Raw genomic sequence first — 20,611 nt, 5'->3', positions numbered from 1 at the left:
CCTGTGAAAACGTGCTCTCAAATCTTGACTCTAACTTTCCCTCTGTCCTCATTATTCTCGACATCTCCTCTGCTTTCGACACAACATCCTGATATCTCGTCTCTGTGACACCCTGGGGATCACAGATCAGCCCCAGGCATGGCTAGCCTCCTTTCTCACTGACCGTCCTTCCCAGGTGGAACTGGGGTCTTTTCTCTCCGCTATCACACTCTCTACTTGTTGTGTCCCACAGCGATCTAACCTATGCCCCTGGTTCTTCAATGTCTACATGGCCCCTCTGGCCTGCATGATCTCTGCCTTCAACTCCAACTTTCAGTGTTATGAGGATGATAGACAGCTCTCTTTCAGGCTACCCCCAGCCTCCTCTTCCGCGCTCATCCCTGACTGCCTGTCTGCAATTCAGTCCTGGTGTTCTGCGAACGATCAATGCGTCAATGGCAGCAAGACAGAAATCCCGATTTTTCCCACTGTCGCTATGTCCAGCCTCCCTTGGCTCTGCACCCTCATCCACTAGTGAGGCAAAAAAACCTAGGGGTCATCTTCGATTCCACTCTCTCCTTTTCCTCTCACATCTCAGACATCTCTGAAAAATCTCACTACCAGCTGCACCTCCTCAGAGGTATTCAACCTTTTCTCAACTTTGTACAGAGGCTCACCCTCTCGAGAGCCCTAGTTCTTTCTAGACTGGACTATTGCAACAGTTTCTTTCTCAATCTTCCTACTTCCACTCTCCGACCTCTACAACTCATCTAGAACAGAACTGCAAGACTTATCATTGGCCTCAAGCCCAGGGACTGCATCTCTCTGGCACTGAAATCCATCCACTGGCTCCCAGTGCCTCTGAGGATCAAGTTCAAGACCCTCTGTATATTCCACAAGACATTCTGGGGCTGGAGCCCACACTATCTACAACTCTCTCTCCCTAAATACTCTCCTTATAGAGTCCTCTGCTCGTCCTCCTCCAACTCTCTCTAGGTGAGCTGATTTTCAAAACAGTTATTTGGGGGTAGATCTCTTTCCTCTGCAGGTGTTTCCCTCTGGAACAGCAGTCCTGCCTCTCTCCATTTTGCACCTAATCACCTTAAGTTCCGGAAATTCCTCAAGAACTTCCTCTTCTCTTCCTCCTTCTCTTCCTCTTTCTCTCTCCCTCTCCCTTGTTAACCCCCTGTCTATTCCTACTGCCTTCCTCCCTCTCTCCCTAAAAAAGCTTCATTTGCTGACTGTTCGCCTACTGCAACTCCAGAGCCACGCATGTCTCAGGCTCCACTGCCAGTCCCCGCACTTGCTCCCAGGCCTCTGCACTCCACCAACCGCTTCTGCACTTCTTTACTCATTACTTCAGAATGGTAACCTCTCCGCACTTTACGGAGGGCCTTGGACTGGGCTCACGTGTTGCCTCGCCCCCCTTCACTCCATGCCTGGCACTTACATTACCTAGAATGTACTGGGCATGGTCCGCCAGGCGTAGTACGGTAGTTTTTTGATGTCCTTCTCCTCTCCCCACCCCCTTATCGCCTTAGCATCTGTCATGCACTTACACTATTTGAAACGTCGTTGGCCGAGCACGGTATCTTAAGGACTGCATGTACTTCTACCTCTCCTCCCCCTTTGCTCCTCCTTTTTGTTTTACACCTGCATTTGTAGTAAGGTGGTCTGGTCAAGTTTGCAAGATCATTCGTAAATTTCAAGGCATAAGAATGACTCTGGATTCCCCTGTTCCCGTCCTGCCTTGAAGCGCTTTGAAGCACTTCACCTGTGTATAAGAGCTCTAGAAATAAACAACTACAATTACTTGTTTCTGGGCTTAATCTTTGCAACACCGCTTGAAAACCATGGGCCACTTCTACTCTCACACAAAAGAAAAAAGGTAGAGGTTCCCCTAATCCTTCATACCGGGGAAAACTTCACCAACCAGAAAACTATGATGTGTATGAAGGGAGCATTCTGTATAAAAGAATATAAATACATACAGTAGTATGCTACTGCTGGTAGCTATCCACTGAATTCAAAATCACATGTTGCCAACAACATCTGCATGATATAAATGATTCAATTTATTTGCCTCTAGAGAAAAGTGCAAAATTCCAAAATACAACATATACAAATGACCCACAAACTGACAAATACATAGGGCCTCATTACACGGTAGGCGGTGAGCCATGGCGCTATTAGCGCCATGGCTCATGCCGGTAAAATACCGGCACCGCCTTGGCGGAAAGGGGATTTACCGCCCCATTCCAAGGTTGGAGGGGCGGTAAATCCCCTTTCCGCCATTGCCCTTCCCCATTCCCATTTCTGCCCCATAAGGCTCTATGGAAATGGGGAAGGCGCTAATTACGGCACCGCAATTTTGCGGTGCCGTAATTAGCTCCGAGGTCCCTTAGCGGGTTGGATTTTACCGCCTGCAAGAAGCAGGCGTTAAATCCTCCAACCCGCAAAGGGACCTCGTAGTACGGCGGTAAGGGTTTTTTTTTTTTTTTAAAAATATTTTATTGATTTTATATTTTAGAAAAGCAAACGCACAACACAATACAACTGTTAATTATTTACAGAAACCACAAAAGAAAGTACGAGAAAGGAAAGAGAAAAAAAAGGAAAAAAAGAAAAAGGAAAAAAGGAAAAAAAAAAAACTCCCCCCACCCCCCATCAAGCCAGAGCTGGCTCCCTTATATCCTCAGTCGGGGCACCGTCAGGAGATAAATTGTCCGTAGGCACATCTTCAGAATTCTTAGATTCGTCCAAGCCCTGTTGTGGGTTGGTCATAAAGGCCACCAATTGTCGCCAGGCCAGCAAGGGCCCTATCTCCTCCTCGCCCCCTCTAGTGACTGCCTCAAACCAAACCACGGATTCAGCCTCCGCCCACCTCATAAGGTCCGCCCACCATAGTTCCACTCTCGGCCTGCTAGCCGATTTCCAGTTCATGGCAATCCTGCGTTTGGCCAGAACATATGCCAGGTCCCTCAGCTTGCTCAGGTGCCTAAAGTGTCTGGGCCTGGGGAAGATCCCAAGCATACATGACCAGGCAGATCCCACGTCCAACACCACTCCCCCACTTGCGAGTTTCATCTTGACCTCCTCCCAAAATCTATACACTTCCGGGCAGGCCCAAAACATATGTAGCAACCCAGCTTCCACCTCCCCACACCTGGGGCATTTTTGAGTGATCGAGCCTCCGAACCGTGCGATCTTCTGGGGAGTCAGGTAGGCCCTGTGAGTAATGTAGAACTGGAGTTGTTGGAGCCGTGCATTTCAGGACACCTTTTTATGATATCCCAGGACCCTCTTCCACTGACCCTCCGTCATGAGTTCACCCATTTCCTCCTCCCATTCATGCCTCAGTTGGGGCAACTCTTTCCCAACCTTCGTTCTGAGGAGTTCGTATATCCGTGATATTTCATGCCCACCCTCTGAGACATCATACATAGTTTCGAGGGTGGCATCAGGATCATCTGCCAGTGCCGTCTCCGGCCATCTCTTTCTTACTCGTTTTACTAGCCTGGCATGGGTGATGTACTGGCCTCTGTGCACCCCCGTCTCATCCTGCAACTTTTGAAAGTCCAGCGCCTCCCCCTCTCTCCATATGTCCCCAAGCGTGGCCAGGCCCACCGGCTCCCAGTACCTACGGAGAGAGTGAAACAGTTGGGTGTCGTTTTCGCACAGGGCCACCAGCGGGACCTGCCAAGATAGTGGTTCTGACTCCCCCATCAATTTCCATGTTCTGTGCCAGACCTCCCATCCCAACCTCAACAGCCACCCTCTTCCCGTCAGTTTATTCATTTGTAGCCACACCACCTCTCTCAGGAAGTATGGAGCCGCATCCTCACGCAGCAACCTAGATTCCGCCGAATCTTCATCAGACAACCACCTGGCCACGTACAACAGTTGTCCCGCCAAATAATATAGTTCGAAGTTGGGCAAGCCTATACCCCCCTTCTCATACGGGTTCTGGAGCTTCCACAGGGCCACCCTATTCCTGGAGTTACCCCACACGAAGCCCCTACACATACTATGAAGTCGTACAAATAGGCTCTTAGGGATCAAATACGGGACGTTCACGAAAAAATGCAGGAGTCTCGGAAGGACTACCATTTTCAGCAAAGCCGCCCTCCCCATCATGGACAGGGGCAATCTGGACCAGAATGTCATGCTGTTCTTGACCCCCTCTATGGCTCTCTCTGTGTTATGCTTGTGTACCGCCTCAGTCCGGTGGTAAATATTTACCCCCAGGTACCTAAACGTGTCGGTCCGCCATGGTATTGGCAACACAGGCAGCCTCTCCAATGGGACGTCCCTGTACCCGCCCAAAGGGAACAGGCTAGACTTCCTGGGGTTCACTGATATGCCCGAGAGGACAGCGTAATGATCCAGTACTTCCAGTACGTACTGCAGGTTCTCCTCCGGGTAGCGGAGGTACAGCAGCATATCGTCCGCATAGAGAGATATTAAGTGGCTGCCGCTGGCAGTGTTAATGCCCACCTCTCCGTATTGTTGCCGCAGGCATATCGCCAGCGGTTCCAGCGCAAGTATATATAACATGGGTGACCACGGGCATCCCTGCCTGGTCCCCCTGCTAAGCTGCCAGGCATCCGAGACTGTGGCCCCAGTCTTGACCCTAGCCACCGGGCTGCTATATAACAACTGGACCCATCTGATATAACCAGCGCCCACGCCGTATCCCTGCAGGGCCGCTTTCAGCCAAGGCCATCTCACTGAATCGAAGGCCTTGACCGCATCCAGCGATACTACCGCCATCTCGCCCGTGTCATCCTTAGTATGGTCGATAACATGGTGCAGCCTCCTATGGTTATCACTGATATTCCTGCCTGGGACATATCCCGTTTGATCCGGGTGGATCAGCCTGCCAATCACCTTCTTCAACCTGTTGGCCAGCACCGCCGTGAGTATTTTGCTATCCTGGTTTAGCAAGGACAGAGGTCTATAAGATCCACACTCAACAGCCGCCTTGCCTGGTTTCAGTAATGGGACAATCATGGCCTCGCGGAGGGACAACGGGAGTTCCCCCTGTTCGTATGCCTCGTTAAACAAGGCCAGCAGTGGCTGCAGCAGCTCCTGCACGTACGCCTTGTAAAACTCACCAGGCAGGCCATCCGCCCCAGGTGCCTTACACGTGGGGAGGCCCCGGATCACCACCTCCAGCTCATCAGAAGTGATAGGGGCGTCCAGTTCCTCCTGCTCCAGGTCGTCTAGGGTGGGAAGACCAATGTCTTCCAGTGTGTTCAGGATGTCCTGGCTCCTGTCCTCCCCAGTGTCCTCATACAAACGTTTGTAGAACTTGAGGAATTCCTCGTTCACCCCATCCTGAGTGTTGCGAAGACCACCGTCCTCACCACGGATCTCATGGATAACCGCTCGGGGGGACTCACTCTTGTACAGCCATGCTAACAGTCTGCCTGGCTTGTCGCCCCCCGCGTGCAGCCTCTCAGTGTATTTCCTATGGTTCAGTCTACATAGTCTGTCCCAAAGAGCGCTGCACGCCACCTGAAGGTCTCTCATCCTTGTCTTGTCTACCTGAGTGGCATTCTCAAGACGAGCCAGGCTCTCCAGTTCCCTTTCGGTGTCCTGAAGCTCCCTCTCGATACCCCCTTGAAGTCCCTTGGATTTAGAGATGGCCACTCCGCGCACCACTACCTTAAAGGCCTCCCACAGAGTTCCCGTAGAACGCACACTGCCCGTGTTTATCTCGAAATATTCCCCGATGGCAACCCTCAGGTCCTCCCGGAAACCCTCATCCTGCAGTGCTTCCGCCCGGAGTCTCCATGTGGGGACCCGAGGCCTAGGGGGTTGGTGTCGCCACTCTACCACCAGGGGCGAATGGTCCGACAATACTCGAGCTTTGTATTCCGCCTCCACTATTTCGCCCGCTATCTCGGCAGTTCCAAACACATAATCCAATCTCGTATATGAGTCGTATGGCGCCGCATAATGCGAATACTGCCTCTCCGTGGGGTGGAGTCTCCTCCACACATCCACCAGTCTCAAATCTCCTAGCAATGTCCCGAGCGCCTTGGCCGCCGGCGACATTTTCCCTTTGGTGTCTGCGGACCGGTCAATTTTGGGATCTAAGACACAATTGAAGTCCCCACCCCACACCATCGCGCCCCCTACCAAGGGGCCAAGTTTGCCGTAGAGGGATCTAAAGTAGGCTGCAGTATCATGATTGGGGGCATACAGGTTAAGGATGTGTACTTCCCTGTTTTCTAGGAGTCCTGTTATCGCCACCATTCTACCCTCCGGGTCCACTACCGAGTCGAGCACCCGGAACGGCACATGCGGCGCCACCCAGGTGATGACCCCTCTAGCATACGCCGAGTACGTGGCACCCACTACCTTGCCCTTCCACTTCCTTGTAACCACCTCCAATTTCTCCCTGGTGAGGTGGGTCTCTTGTAGCAGGGCTATGTCTATCCGCATCCTCTTCAGGTATAGCATGACTTTGTTTCGCTTGAGGTAACTATTGAGGCCTCGGACATTCCAGGTAACTATGCGAAGACTATCCGATGCCATCGGTTTGGTCTGTATTCAGCCCGGCCCTCCCCACAATACCCCCTTGGTCTAACACTCCGCCAGCTCTTCCGCCCTTGATCCCCATCCCCCCTCCCTGTTTTCCAACTACACACCACAGCAAACAACCCCTCCCATCCCAACAAAAGCCCAGCTCCATCCCTGGATCTCAGGCCCACCCGCGTCTGGTCTTATCCCGTTTACAAGGAATAGGACCCCGCGGGGCGTCGCCGATCTAACAGCGACCTAACTAACTAGGTATATTACAATTGGGGACAAAGGAAGCCTCTTGGAGCTCGCAATCAAGTGACCACGGGTAGGCACGCCCTACGGGCCAGCCAGTCAGTACCACATCATCCGCATCACATATCGTACAAATGACTATATTCAAGTCCCAATGACTTGGCCCCGTTGCCCCAGGCGGCCCAGCCACAAGCTACTTATCTTCCGTGGTCTCTGCCTGGATGCCCAATTCTTGAGGACTGCCCAGCGCGTCTAGCCAGTCCATCGCCTCAGTTGGTGTTTCGAAAAACAGGGATCTGCTTCTGTAGAAGACTTTCAATTTGGCCGGGTAGAGTAGCATATAGCGATGGCCAGCTTCACGAAGTCTCCTTTTCACCGCTCCGAAGTGCATCCGACTCCGCTGTACTTGTAGCGTGTAGTCAGGGTAGGCCGTAATCTTGGCCGATCCTCTGTCAATCGTTCCCCCTTTTCGAAAGAATTCAAGAATCTTTTCGCGGTCACGGTAGTTCAGAATTTTCGCGATGACCGGTCGCGGGGGGGCCCCGGGAGGCGGCCTCCTGGTTAGGGCCCTATGAGCTCTCTCAACTGCAAACCCCTGGGTCAGTACCCCGCCGGTAATCTCCTGCAAAAGCATGGATTCCACAAATTCCGTAGGGTCAGGCCCTTCAGTTCCTTCAGGTAGGCCCACGATACGGATATTGTTGCGTCTGGCACGTCCCTCCGCCTGCTCCGCTCTGTCCTCCAGGTTGCCCACCCGTTGCACAAGGGCGTGTAGCTCCTTTTTATGAGCAGCGCAATCTGCCGTGTTCGTGGCCGTCTCCTTCTCGATGGCCCCCGCGCGTTCCGAGACCGCCCTCACATCCAGCCTAAGCAGATTCACCTCCTCCTGGACGGCACCGATCTTGAGGTTTAAGCCTTCCTGTAGCTCTTTCATGGCGAGGCCCAGCTTGGACTCCCATGACACTTTTAAGTCCGCAATCGCCGCCAGCACCTCCTGTATCGTGCCAGGTGACTCCGCGGTCGTCACGGGGGTCTCTTTGGTCTTGCCTCCTTCCGCCCCTGGGGGGGACTTGGCATAGGCCTCCATCGTGGGCTGTTTGGCCTTGGGTTTAACACCTCTCGTGGTCATAATGTTGTATGAGTCGGGCGGGGGCCCGTCTCGCCAGTCACCGAGGGGGAGTCACGCCACCCAACGTCCAAGGCCTGACCCACCACACCATGGGGCATCCAACACGCCCGGAGCACTCCGACCACCGGGCCCACGGTCCTGTCGTTACAGCCACATCCGTTCGACACTCCCGCTCGCTGGGCCACCGTGCGTCCTAGGCGGCACTCGTGTGTTTTAGTCTCCGAGCAAAGGGACGCAAAGGTCCAGCACTCGTGATCGCGACACTGACTTCATGATCCTCAGTGTTCGCAACGTGTCGCCGCCATTTTGTCTAGTCCGCCTGCCCAGGGCTCGTCCCAGTCAATCACAAATATTTCGGTTTCTGAGCCTTCTGGACGTCCCAAACTTTCACAGGATGTAGTGGTGGCATTCACACACCTGGACATCGATTTCCAACGTCGGCCGGCCCCCGTGGACGTGCCCCTCCATCAGGATCAAAACAGGATCAGCGGAGCTCCTCCAGAGTGCGACCTCTTACATGGCCGTCCAAGCCACGCCCCCCGGCGGTAAGGGTTAACGGTCACCGTTGCCATTAACAGTGACCGTTAACCCTTACCGCCGTCCGTGTAATGAGGCCCATAGTCATACATAGTCACAATAAAGTGCCAATGCTGGATAAATACATAACAACAATACATCTGCAATTCAATATGCAACACAATGTAGAAATATGAAACAATGAATCAATTCACAAAAATCAAATACAAAATCAGATGTGTATATTGTTTTTTGGAATTTTCCACTTTTCTCAAAAGTAGAGGCAAATAAATTGAATTATTTATATCATGCAGATGTTGTTGACAGTATGCGATTTTGGACCCACTTCTAATCTCAGTCTATGAGATAACTGAACCTTTTTAACTTCTAATCTGTATCCTCTGCCTATGCTATTTTATTTGTACCACACTCCTTTCTTCAAATCTAGCTCCTTTATCCATGCTTATGCACTTCTAAATTCTGTAAGGTTGCTGGTCGGAGATCTCTTGTCGTTGCTGTGGTAGCTGTACATTTTTCATACAGCTACTGAGCTGTATATTGCATCTATGCTGCAGCCTGTATACGTTCCTTGTGGCAGCTTTTGTTTAAAGGAATTCTGTATGTACCCATCTTGGACTGATAATAATGCAATTTAAATACCACTTGTTTATTATTCTGATTCCATAATACTGATGAAGGGATTAAGGTGGCAGATGGAAGTTCACATGCTAATTTTAACCACTGATAGGGCACCATAACTACCTGTAGACTCTGATTATAATGAAGGGCTGGGTGTGGACAACTAGAGATTCTTGGTTCCCTTAATCATTTTTGTTTGGGGAGAGACCCCAGATTTGTCTGTATAACGGGCGCCAAAATCCCTTAAAGTGGCCGTGCATTCGCCAGTTCAAAATCCGCCAGTAAAGACGCCAAAGAACATGTTGCCAAAGTCATGTTTGGTGAATAGACAGGTGGAAACTATTGTGGCCTAGTAATACTTCTGCCAATGCGTGTGTAACAGTACGTCCCTTAGAGGATTGAAGTTGCAATTCCAAGTTTGTTAGTGTTTGTTATGATATATACGCACCTATGGAATTACTGACATTTTCTCTTTTCTCATAGTGATGAGGCTCCGTAGAAGAGGTCTCAGTCCTCTTTGTGCTGAATGACGCTTCTGGCATAACAGCTGTATGTCCTGTTATTGAAAGAAACATACAAATGTGAGCATGAAATGCAACCATGAGCTCATTAAGTGAATATGAAAAACAACTCGAAACATTAAATGTTACACAGTAGATATAGCATTAAGAATGATGGCAACTGAAAATAAAAAAAGTAAAACTAACATTTACTGAAAATGACTAAGCTACAATACCACAGTTAGTTAGTGACTAACTGGGCAATTACATAATTAACTGTGTGATCCCTCACTCAACTGGGTCCCAGGATTTCTGTATCATCGTTGTTGCTTGAAAAGCGTTCAATAAATCATTAATTTTATACTTGTGGAATTTACTTAAAATGTTTGTATTGTTTCTGCTTTGATTTATCCAATGTGGTTTTATTATCTATGATTTTGGGGATTGGGATGAATGCACCAGAAAATGGAGCTTGAGAATGTGTGCAGTGTTGATTGCTACTTTTTAATTAGGCACAGGAAACAGCCACCAAAACACAAGGGTCCTGTAAGAAACTAAGAAATGAAAAAAGGCAGCCCAAACCATAGATTCCATTTCAATAAGAGGACACCATTGAAATATGCAAAAAAGTAATGTGCTAAGCAAGTTGTGTTGGGAGTTGCCATGATCGAAAAACTGAACCAAAAATTCAAAGGAGATACATTAAAAAAGGGCATTCCAACCTGTTTGTGATTATTATTTTACACAAAACTCAAAAACGACTTTGGTTGTCAAGCAGTTCCAAACCTATGCTATTTGATCCCTGGGCTGCTAGACTGATTATTTGTGTACTACATGCAGAGTAATTGAGAGACCTCTCTCAGCCAAACCAAACTGCAAGGCTAGTTGCTACTCCAAGCAACATAAACTGCAATGCCAACTGTATCATTTATCTGTACTCTAACTATTAGTATTATGTTTATTATTTTCATTGTTATTTGTATTTTAATTGTTTTAAGAAATCAAAACAAAACACAAAGGTACATTTAAAAAAAGTTGCTTAATCCTTGAGGAACCTTTCACAAGGGTACTAAAGAGTGGACCTCTGCGCCCTCTTTGTTGTTGAGAAAGTTTCAGAGTCGCATGAAAAATAGTAACAGCGGAATAGACTGGTTCCTCGACTCCGTCCACATAGGATACTGTAACTGTGATTACTCTTAATTATATTCATGCGCCAAAAAGAAGGAAATAATTATTCAATTCTTGGTGATCATAGATTTTGTATTAATTTGATATTTGCCCTATGTGATGACACGTGTTTCGATGGTTACCCCTGTCTTTTTCAAATCAGGGCTTCAATAGTTATAAACCAAAACAAATTATATATAAGAAGAAAAGATAAAATAAAATAAGTCAACCATGGATTAAGTGAAATACATCATAAACAGATACCCACATTGTTCAAAGCAATGTTAGTAGATGTTTCCAAAATGCAAAACAATGTATTCAGTCACATTTACAAAATGTTAAATGTACATTTTCCAAAATTAGGTTGACATGGAGAGAGGGGTGATGGGTAGGATGGTTAAGGGTATAAGATGAGAGAAAGAAAAAATGAAAACATCTTCATTAGTAAATGTTGAACACATCTTATTAAATCTCCTCTTATTCTGACACGTCATTTTCACTCTGTCAGATCTGAGCTTACCCAAATTGTGTTGATTGTCCATATCAATATTCTTACAGCTTGTGTGCCAAGTCATGGGTTGAATCCCAACCTAATAAATAAAGAGTATGTTAGCACTTAGCTTGCATTATTGCTACTCTGCCAAATATACATAATGCCTTAAGTCCTGCGTTACTGTTCGTTTTGATTAATTTCATTGATTATGGTGACTAATTCATATGAACTAAACATTGCGAGGTTAAGGTTCCTTCTAACGTGGCGTGAGTGCGAGTATAAAGTGAGTGTTTTATACAAGTTATATTGACATTGCGAAGATTGTGGTTCCTTACGAGTGGAGCGAGTGCGAATACTGATAGTGAGCGAGTGTTCTATGCGAGTTCAAGAATTTCAATTGAGGTCTGTATGAGCGCTGACCAATGCGCATTGATTTAGAATCAAACGCGAGTATTATTTATCCCGCATATAGTAACAGTCATTAGATTTCTCAGAGGTACCTTACACGTGGTTTCTCGTGCGACTGAGATACTGTTCTATTCGTGTGACATGCAGCAAGGGTTTACCTGAAAATTACGTGCGTTCCTTGTCTGTGCTTTTCAGTCCACGCTCAACTCGGCAACTGAAACAAAACCTATTTTGTTGTTCCTGCGGTTGCCAAGCAACCGCCAAAGTCCTACATTCAAACTGTAGAGTCAGATGGGTGTACTACATTTATAACTTGTTTAGTGCCTCAGAAAATGGATAATTACTTTTTTGACTATCCTGTAGCGTAAGAAGCTCGTATTTCATCCCAAAAGATGGCGGCCGATGAAAACAGGGAAATATGACTTTGGTGGTTGCTTGGCAACCGCAGGAACAACAAAATAGGTTGTGTTTCAGTTCACGAGTTGAACACGGACTGAAAAGCATGGACAAGGAACACATGTAATTTTCAGGTAAACCCTTGCTGCATGTCACATGAATAGAACAGCATCTCAGTCGCACGAGAAATCACGTGTGATGTACCTCTGAGAAATCTAATGACTGTGACTATATGCAGGATAAATAATACTCACGTTTGGTTCTAAATCAATGCGCATTGGTCAGACCTCAATTGAAATCTTGAACTCGCATAGAACACTCGCTCACTATCAATATTCGCACTGGCTCCACTCGTAAGAAACCACAATCTTGCAATGTCAATATAACGTGAATGAAATTCCTTAACTCGCATAAAACACTCGCTTTATACTCGCACTCCTGCCACGTTAGAAGGAACATTAACCTTGCAATGTTTAGTTCATGTGAATTAGTCACCATAATCAATGAAATTAATCAAAACGAAAAGTAACGCAGAATTTAAGGCATTATGTACATTTGGCAGAGTAGCAATAATGCAAGCTAAGTGCTAACATACTCTTTATATATTAGGTTGGGATTCATCCCATGACTTGCCACACAAGCTGTAAGAATATTGATATGGACAATCAACACAATTTGGGTAAGCTCAGATCTGACAGAGTGAAAATGATGTGTCAGAATAAGAGGAGATTCAATAAGATGTGTTCAACATTAACTAATGAAGATCTTTCATGTTTTCTTTCTCTCATCTTATACCCTTAACCATCCTACCCATCACCCCTCCCTCCATGTCAACCTCATTTTGGAAAATGTACATTTAACATTTTGGAAATGTGACTGAATACATTGTTTTGCATTTTGGAAATATGTACTAACATCGCTTTGAACAATGTGGGTATCTGTTTATGGTGTATTTCACTTAATCCATGGTTGACTTATTTTATTTTATTTTATCTTTTCTTCTTATATATATACATTTTTTTGGTTTATAACTATTGAAGCCCTGATTTGAAAAAGACGGGGGTAACCGTCGAAACATGTGTCATTACATAGGGCAAATATCAAATTAATACAAAATCTATGATCACCAAGAATTGAGTATTTTTTTCTTTCTTTTTGGCGCATGAATATAATTAAGAGTAACCACAGTTACACATTTAAAAAAAGGACAATTCCAAATGGAACTGGAGGATGTGATAGTCAAACTCAGTTTCACAACCAATACCATGAAGATGAAGCCTGGAGAAGAGTAGCTGAGCATCAACCCATCCCCCTACATTACAATGCCTCATCTACAAAATGATAATCACATTGCACCATATTGCAGTACGGCTCATTGCTGCTCCAAGGGTGCCTGTTTCTTTTTCGCATTATACTGTTAGAAAAGTAACAAAAACATGACTAAACGGCAGTATAGTTTGCATCTGCATGAACTGACCCTTGCCTCAAGCCAGAGACCGGTCACCAAGACATAGAACGGTGTATTGGGGGAATGAGTGCATTGTATGTCAAAGATATTTCAAGTATAGATGAGATTATCTTTAATCTGGGTAATAAAATCACTGTATATCCAGCTCTCCATCGTACAGTACAGTGTTCCCATTTCCCCATACTGACAACACATTCAGAACCATTGTTTTTCGTTATTGCTGAAATACTGCATCACTGATAGCGTGACACACACATTTGACCTTTTGTTAGTCCTCCTCTGACACATCCACGCTTGAATTATTTCACCTCTGACTGCTTTTACAGTAAAACGGTGCATTCTGTGATGAATCCTATGGAATCGCCCCCGGAATCCCGGTAGTGGTCTCCTCCCATATGGCCAAGGAAAGGCAGCCGCTACCTGATCCTAACGCTGGGGGTGGTATCATAAGGGAGGAGTCAAATATCGGGGGGAAGTGGTGACTCCAGTAATAGAGACACATGATTCTCCCAGTCTCCCTAAAACCAAAATGGGTCAAACATTGATGATTTATTGTAAATAGGAGCCAGGTGTTGTAGACAATGTTCACACAACTTCTCCTAACTAACAATTACTATTTCAACAAGTATTCAAACCCACATTGCCCTGAGAAGCCAAGAAAATAATGAATTTGCTTGAGCTGTGTTAGGAAAGATTTCTCTGAATGCAACTTTCCCTCCATATGTATGTGCCCCCAAACATTCTGCTTTTGTTACAGTATCCTGACCTGACATTTTACAGTGGAGCACACACTTCAGCTGCAATTCACTGGGCTTTTGCTAATTGTAACGGGTAAACTGACACATCCTTCAGGCTGTCAGCACTGAGAAACTTTGTTTCTCTTAGTCTTCCGACTCTGTTGCCATCTTTGGTAACATGTTATCATTGCGCAACGTACATTACTATACCACAATGGGGTCCTTGTGTTTTCTGACCCTAGTCAACTTCTAAGGATTTTTGTTGGTGATTGTACAATGTGCCTAAGAATGGAATGGTGGCAGCAGAAGCTTTTCTTTAGGCCTCATCACGAGTTGGGCTGTATGTAATATCACCCGACTTTATTAGCGTTAGCGCCCACTGGTCCTGCGGCATTACTGCCGGATCACGGGTTGGGCGCTAACTGAAAGTCCCCATTCCCCATTGGGTCCACTGGACCCAATGGGGAATTTTCGGCACAATTAGTGTGCGGTAATACCGGTGGCCTTAATTGCACTGAAAATTGGCATTTCTACTGTGTGTTTACCCCCAGCCCTGAGCTGGGGGTAAACACGGCAGACTCGTGATAGGGCCAGCCCTTAACGCCGCATTTGTGGGCTATCGCCCAACTCGTGATGAGGCCCTTTGTGTTTTAACAACTTTTTACCTAGTCATACCACGCTTACCACGTTTGGCTCATGACTGTGGCTAGTATCAGTCATGGCCGTGCCACAAGGTCCTTTGTCTGTTCCTTTGGCCATTTTGTCCTTAAGCCTTCCCCCTAGTCTTCCTGACCCAGGAAATCCTTATTTGGGAATACAGTTGCCCACGTAAGCCACTTCTTTCACAGGCTCCGGCAGGTCACGTGTGTGAGTACCCAGGAAGTGGGTTGGGACTGTCTGATCCCAATCGACACTAATGGTGCCAGGATGTCTGGTGTGCACGAGAAAATGAGAACCCCAGTAGTCCCTGATTGGACCACTGCTGGTGTGCACGCAAGGGCAGATCTTCCCATTGGTGACCAGGTTCGAGCACTCGTTGGACTTTGGATGTGAAGAGGGGTCCTGAATGCAGACCAGCAGATCAGCAACAGGTCAGGACCGACCTGTGGATGGAGCCAAGTATCCGGAAGAGCCGATCAGAACAAAGAAAGATCCTGAGACACGCAGAAGACAGTTGGCACCTGAGTCCCGTATTTGTCCCGGTGGAGGCCTGATTTGCGCTCTGTCTCAGAAGACTGCGAAGGTGCTTCAAACCTTTGGTGTGGTGGGACTATACGCTCTCGACGCCTGCTTGTTGCCCTGCAAAAGAGCCTGTTCGGAAGTATCTCTGGGCCATCCAGCTCAATCCTTGGCAACCGTGCAGGAGTGTTGCTGCATCGAGTGTTCACTTGAGACTTTGGGACATCCTAGCTTGCACTGCAAAGGACCCTTGACCCGAATTTCGTCGTCCCCGCCGCTTTGGGGCGCGAGATAGAAGGCTGCATCAGAGCACGAGAGTTGGCAGCCCCTGTGTAACTGTGCTACAGTGACAGTCGCTGAAGGTGAGTTTCCTGCGTTCCTTCTTGTGCCAAGACCAGCTGCATCAGTGTTTTCTTTCTTCATCACCCGGATCGAGAATTACAGCTCCTGTTCTATACCAGACCTACATCTGCACCCGCAGCGCCTGTGCACTTTGAAGCCGAACCGAGGGCGGGAAATCCAACCTCCAACAACCGCTTACATGCCTGCAATGTTTGGACCAAGACCGAGCTAAGGGTGCTGAGTACTGAAGTCACTTACCCTTGTTCATTCATATGCTTTTACGCATAGAGTATCCGTTGTGGTCCTCTCATTGGCTTGGGTGCCTTCTGCTTCCTAAAGCCCTCAGAAATTTGGGAATAGCTTTGTTCATCGCAGCAGACCCACTCCTGACTCTTGGAGCTCGTTTCACCCCTTCAGAATTCGTACCCTAACTTGTTCCAGCTCTCTTAAAGGATACTCTGGGACTTTTACGCATGACCGAGCAGTTTCACGCACACATCTAAAATTGAGCACAAGGCTCCATTCATCGTAAGGCTGGACTTCTAAAGTTAGGATTGTTACTTCTAAAGTTTCTCTATGCTCTAAAGCTTATTTGCCCTGTTGCCTTACAAGTATTGGCGCTGGTGCTGCCGGTGGGTTGCTGCTGTCCTAGTAACACCGAATCCGCCATCTGACTTCCTGATGCCACCGGGACATTACAAGTCCTGGCGGAGTGGGAAGTCAGGTGGTGCATTTGGTAAGTCCCCTTTCCCGTGGGGACTCAGAAGCGCCGGCACCATTGCTAACAGTGCCAGTGCTTCCATGACAACTCTGCTTTCCAGGGCTGTTGCACCCAGGAGATCAAACCTGCCGGGCATAGAGGCCCCAGAAAGAGTTGTAGTCTGTCAGTCTGGCAAGGATGCTGGTACATTGCTGAACATAAGGAATGCCTTGATGAAATAATTATTTTGTACTTTCTTTCACACCCCTTATTTGACAAATAGGAACCAGAGACATTTGCCCTGCAAATTTTGTGTACAAGTTAGTGTGAGGGCAAGACATAGTTTGGCTACAAGGTCAGTTTGCTTTAGCTTTAGTTTTATAGTTAGGGACTTTCTCATTAGGATAGGGACAAACAGGTGTTCATCCCACCGCTTTTGCTTTCATAAATATAGAGAATGTTGAAAAGCCTACACCTTTATGTCCGTCTCTCATTTTTGACCCCTCACAATTCACTCTTAACTTTAACACACTCCCTGTTATTGCCTTAAGTAATCTGCCTTCAATAGGCCCTAATTTAGTGGATGATTCTGGGTCAGGTAACACAGACTTGCCCCACCAATCTGGGGCTGTATGCTATCCAACCAGCACCTCCACTTTAGTTTCATGTGAAATAAATGCTTATCATTTCTCCCCTCCTGCCCCCAAAGACATTGCAGAGACTGAGGCTACCAATGATTGCCAATCAATTTGTGAATGGATGTTTGGCGTTACACTCAGCAGGCATCTGTGCTGATAAATGGTTTGGGGTTAAAGTTGGGGGCAGCCAAAGCAATAAGTGGCTTGAGTAAGAAAAACAGTGAGAAGGCACAGTTAATCTATTATAGACTACAACAGTTTTTCTGAGTGGTTGCCTCGAACATGCTTGATTTCCATATCTGTAAAATATAATGTTAAAAGTTGGTCAAATATATACTCCAGCGTTTTTCTGAGTGGATGCCTCTCTGGTACTTCAATTGCATGTATATACAATACAATATTAAAAGTTGATAAATACCAAATCAGTGATTATTGAAAAACATGCTTACAGATCTGGAATCAGGAAGATAATGGGGTAGACTGGGCTAGCACACAGAAGTGTTTTAAACCCCCAAAAGGGGGAAGTCTTTGATAGCATACACTTCTTGCCCATTTAATATCTGTCATGATTCGCCGTTTCAGCCCTTTCTGGACTACGTGGTCCATAAAACACAGCAACATCCTTACAAGCATAATTCCAACCTGGCCGATGCCAGTGCAAGGGTACCGCTCTAGTGTTTCCACGGATTTGCCATCGCCTAGAAAATAGACGCGCCCCCGTGGCTCTGCGCATCTCAACGCTAACTTTTCGAACTTCCGGCAAGTGTGTGTCAAACTTTTTCCTCTTCCCCATGCTATCTCCCTTGTTAGCGCTTACTACTCCTTCCAGGCAAATATTGTCTCCATCTGGGCTTACCGCTTGTGAACCAGTCCTCCTCCCTGTGGTTCAATCCCGGGCCATTGTGCACTCGTACCCTACCTGTTAACGGTACGAGTTCCAGTTCCTTCCTGGTTTCCTTCCTCCCGGGACTTTTTACCTGATCCTCCCTGGAGTTCTGAACGCCTGCATATCTACAGACGGATACCTGCACACTGGCGACAGAGGACACTCGCCCGTGTTTATACAATACCCGAGTTGTCCGGAAGAAAGAAAAATCCCTGACCAAGACCTCAAAGGATAAACAGGTGAGATTCGAGGCAAAGTGTGACAGTTTGAGACGCCAAGGAATTGATATTGATACAAATATGGGGGCCGCAGTTCAGAACCTCATGAGAGGAATGCAAGAGCTAACAACTGAAGTGCAGAACCTTAAAGCCGAAAATGCAGCATTGAAACATCTTGTGCTATCCAGGGATTCGGCATTCCAAGAAAGTGCCATGGTTGGGGGCATAGTGGACAAATACGATGGAAACACCAAGGCACTACGTTCCTTCCTTGATTCATGTTTAGTGCACTTTACCTTCAAACCATACTATTTCTCTACACCCATGGCTAAAGTGGGATTCATAATCTCTCATCTTTCTGGAAACTCATTGGCCTGGGCAACTCCTTTAGTGAATTCAGGAGACCCGCTCCTGGACAACTATGAGGGATTTGTGGATGCCTTTAAAACACTGCTTGACCACCCAGAACAAGTATACAGTGCGCAAGAGAAATTATTGGAATTCCAACAAGGCACTCAAGATATGTTGTCTTATCTTACCCGTTTCAAACAATTGGCCAAGGAGGAAGATTGGACTCCAGAAGCTTGTTTCACGTTATTTCGTCGAGGCTTGAATGACGAGATCAAGGATGAACTGGCCAGAGTGGCACGCCCAAGTTCCTTCCAGGCTTTGTTGGATTTGTCTTTACAAATCGACTTCTGTATCCAGGAAAGAAAGGCAGAAAAGAAAAAGACACAGTCATTACCAGCAAGGGTTCCCTTGGATTATCCTAGTCCGAAGGAGACAGTTCCTACTCATTCGCCAGATCCTGAGCCTATGCAACTTGGTTCTTCACGGGGACCCATTTCTCCACAGGAAAAAACTTGTCGAATCAATACCGGACTGTGTATGTATTGTGCTTCTGACAAACACCTCGTAAGAAATTGCCCAATAGCTCCACCTCAGCATTCGGGAGACGCCAGCTCCCTATCTTGAACGGAGCCCAGCATCGGGAGAAAGGTAAAAGCTCTGAATCTTCTCCATGCGAAAGCAGTCAACCCTCGAATAGCTTGGTGATTCTTCAGGTGTTCCTGTCAACCACCAATAAGGAGAAGCACTACGTCCTGGCCCTGGTAGATTGTGGAGCAATGGGTATTTTTCTGGACCCTGAGTGGGCTCTGAAACACCATATTCCCATAGAATCCAAGGACATCATATTGTCAGTCGAAGGAATCGATGGGAAACCATTATCTTCGGGACCCATAACTCAGCAAACTAAGGAACTGTTACTGTCAATAAACAACCACCAGGAGACACTGCATTTCGACATAATAAAAACAGCCCATTACCCGATGGTTTTAGGTATGCCTTGGCTCCAAAAACACAACCAATAAATCAATTTGGCAGCAGGTTCCTTGTTTCTAGGCTCTGAATATTGTCTATCACATTGCCTGTCCCAGGATATGCAACCCATTTCCTCAGAAACCCTGGATTCCAAGAAATCATCCATTAGTGTGTCCAACATTAGCCAGGTGCCTGAGGAATACCAACAATTCTTAGATGTATTCTCATCAGATATTGTTCAAGCATTACCTCCCCATCGCCCTGAAGACTGTGCTATCGACACTGAGGAAACTGCAGTTATACCATTTGGAAGGATGTTCATACTTTCTGAACCTGAGAAAAGAGCTCTACGTGAATACTTGGACACCAATCTCGCCAATGGAACCATTCGCCCTTCTAAGTCCCCTGCAGGGGCATCCTTATTTTTTGTACCCAAGAAAGATACAAAGGAACTCCGACCCTGCCTGACTACCAGGGTCTTAATCAGTACACTCGAAAGGACCGTTATCCATTGCTGCCGTTAATTTCAGATATCCTGGAAGCAGTATGCGGCGCGTTATAATTACCAAACTTGATCTACGGGGTGCGTACCATCTGATCCGAATAAAGGAAGGTGATGAGTGAAAGACTGCCTTCAAGACACCCTTCGGACATTTCGAATATCTAGTGATGCCATTCGGTTTAACCAACGCTGCAGCAGTTTTCCAGCGCTTTATGGACAGAGTATTCTCAGACATGCTATTCCTTTTTGTTATCATTTATCTGGACGACATTCTGATTTATTCCAAGGATCCCATAACACATCAAGAACATGTGTATCTGGTCTTACAACGCTTACGAGAGAATAAACTGCTGGCTAAGCCAGAGAAGTGTATTTTCCATGTTCCTACTGTTCATTATCGTCTTAGGTTCTCAAGGAATAGAAATGGATCCTGCCAAAGTTGACTCAATCCTTTCATGGCCGGCTCCCACATCAGTAAAACATATACAATCCTTCCTGGGACTTGCAAACTTTTATAGGAAATTCATCCCTACATGTTCTGCCATTGTACAGCCTGTAGTTGCATTGCTGAAGAAAGATGTTCCTTTCAACTGGTCGACAGACCA

At 46.8% G+C, this 20,611-nt stretch overlaps 1 protein-coding gene across 5 annotated transcripts in view; it reads right to left on the bottom strand.

Annotated features, from left to right (window-relative positions):
- The window catches only part of LOC138567511 (uncharacterized), a 530,120-nt gene that overhangs the window by 204,461 nt on the left and 305,048 nt on the right, over positions 1-20,611 (bottom strand). For all 5 annotated transcript variants that reach the window (XM_069645777.1, XM_069645778.1, XM_069645779.1 and 2 more), the window contains exon 7: positions 9,498-9,605. In XM_069645777.1, the coding sequence (XP_069501878.1) occupies positions 9,498-9,605 (108 nt within the window). The remainder of the gene's footprint in view (positions 1-9,497; positions 9,606-20,611) is intronic.

Source organism: Ambystoma mexicanum, chromosome 2p (genome assembly GCF_040938575.1).
Source record: "Ambystoma mexicanum isolate Mex_15411 chromosome 2p, UKY_AmexF1_1, whole genome shotgun sequence".
In the NCBI taxonomy this organism is placed as follows: domain Eukaryota; kingdom Metazoa; phylum Chordata; class Amphibia; order Caudata; family Ambystomatidae; genus Ambystoma; species Ambystoma mexicanum.
Note: the sequence above shows the minus strand (reverse complement) of the source record. Positions and strands in the feature narration are given on the sequence as shown.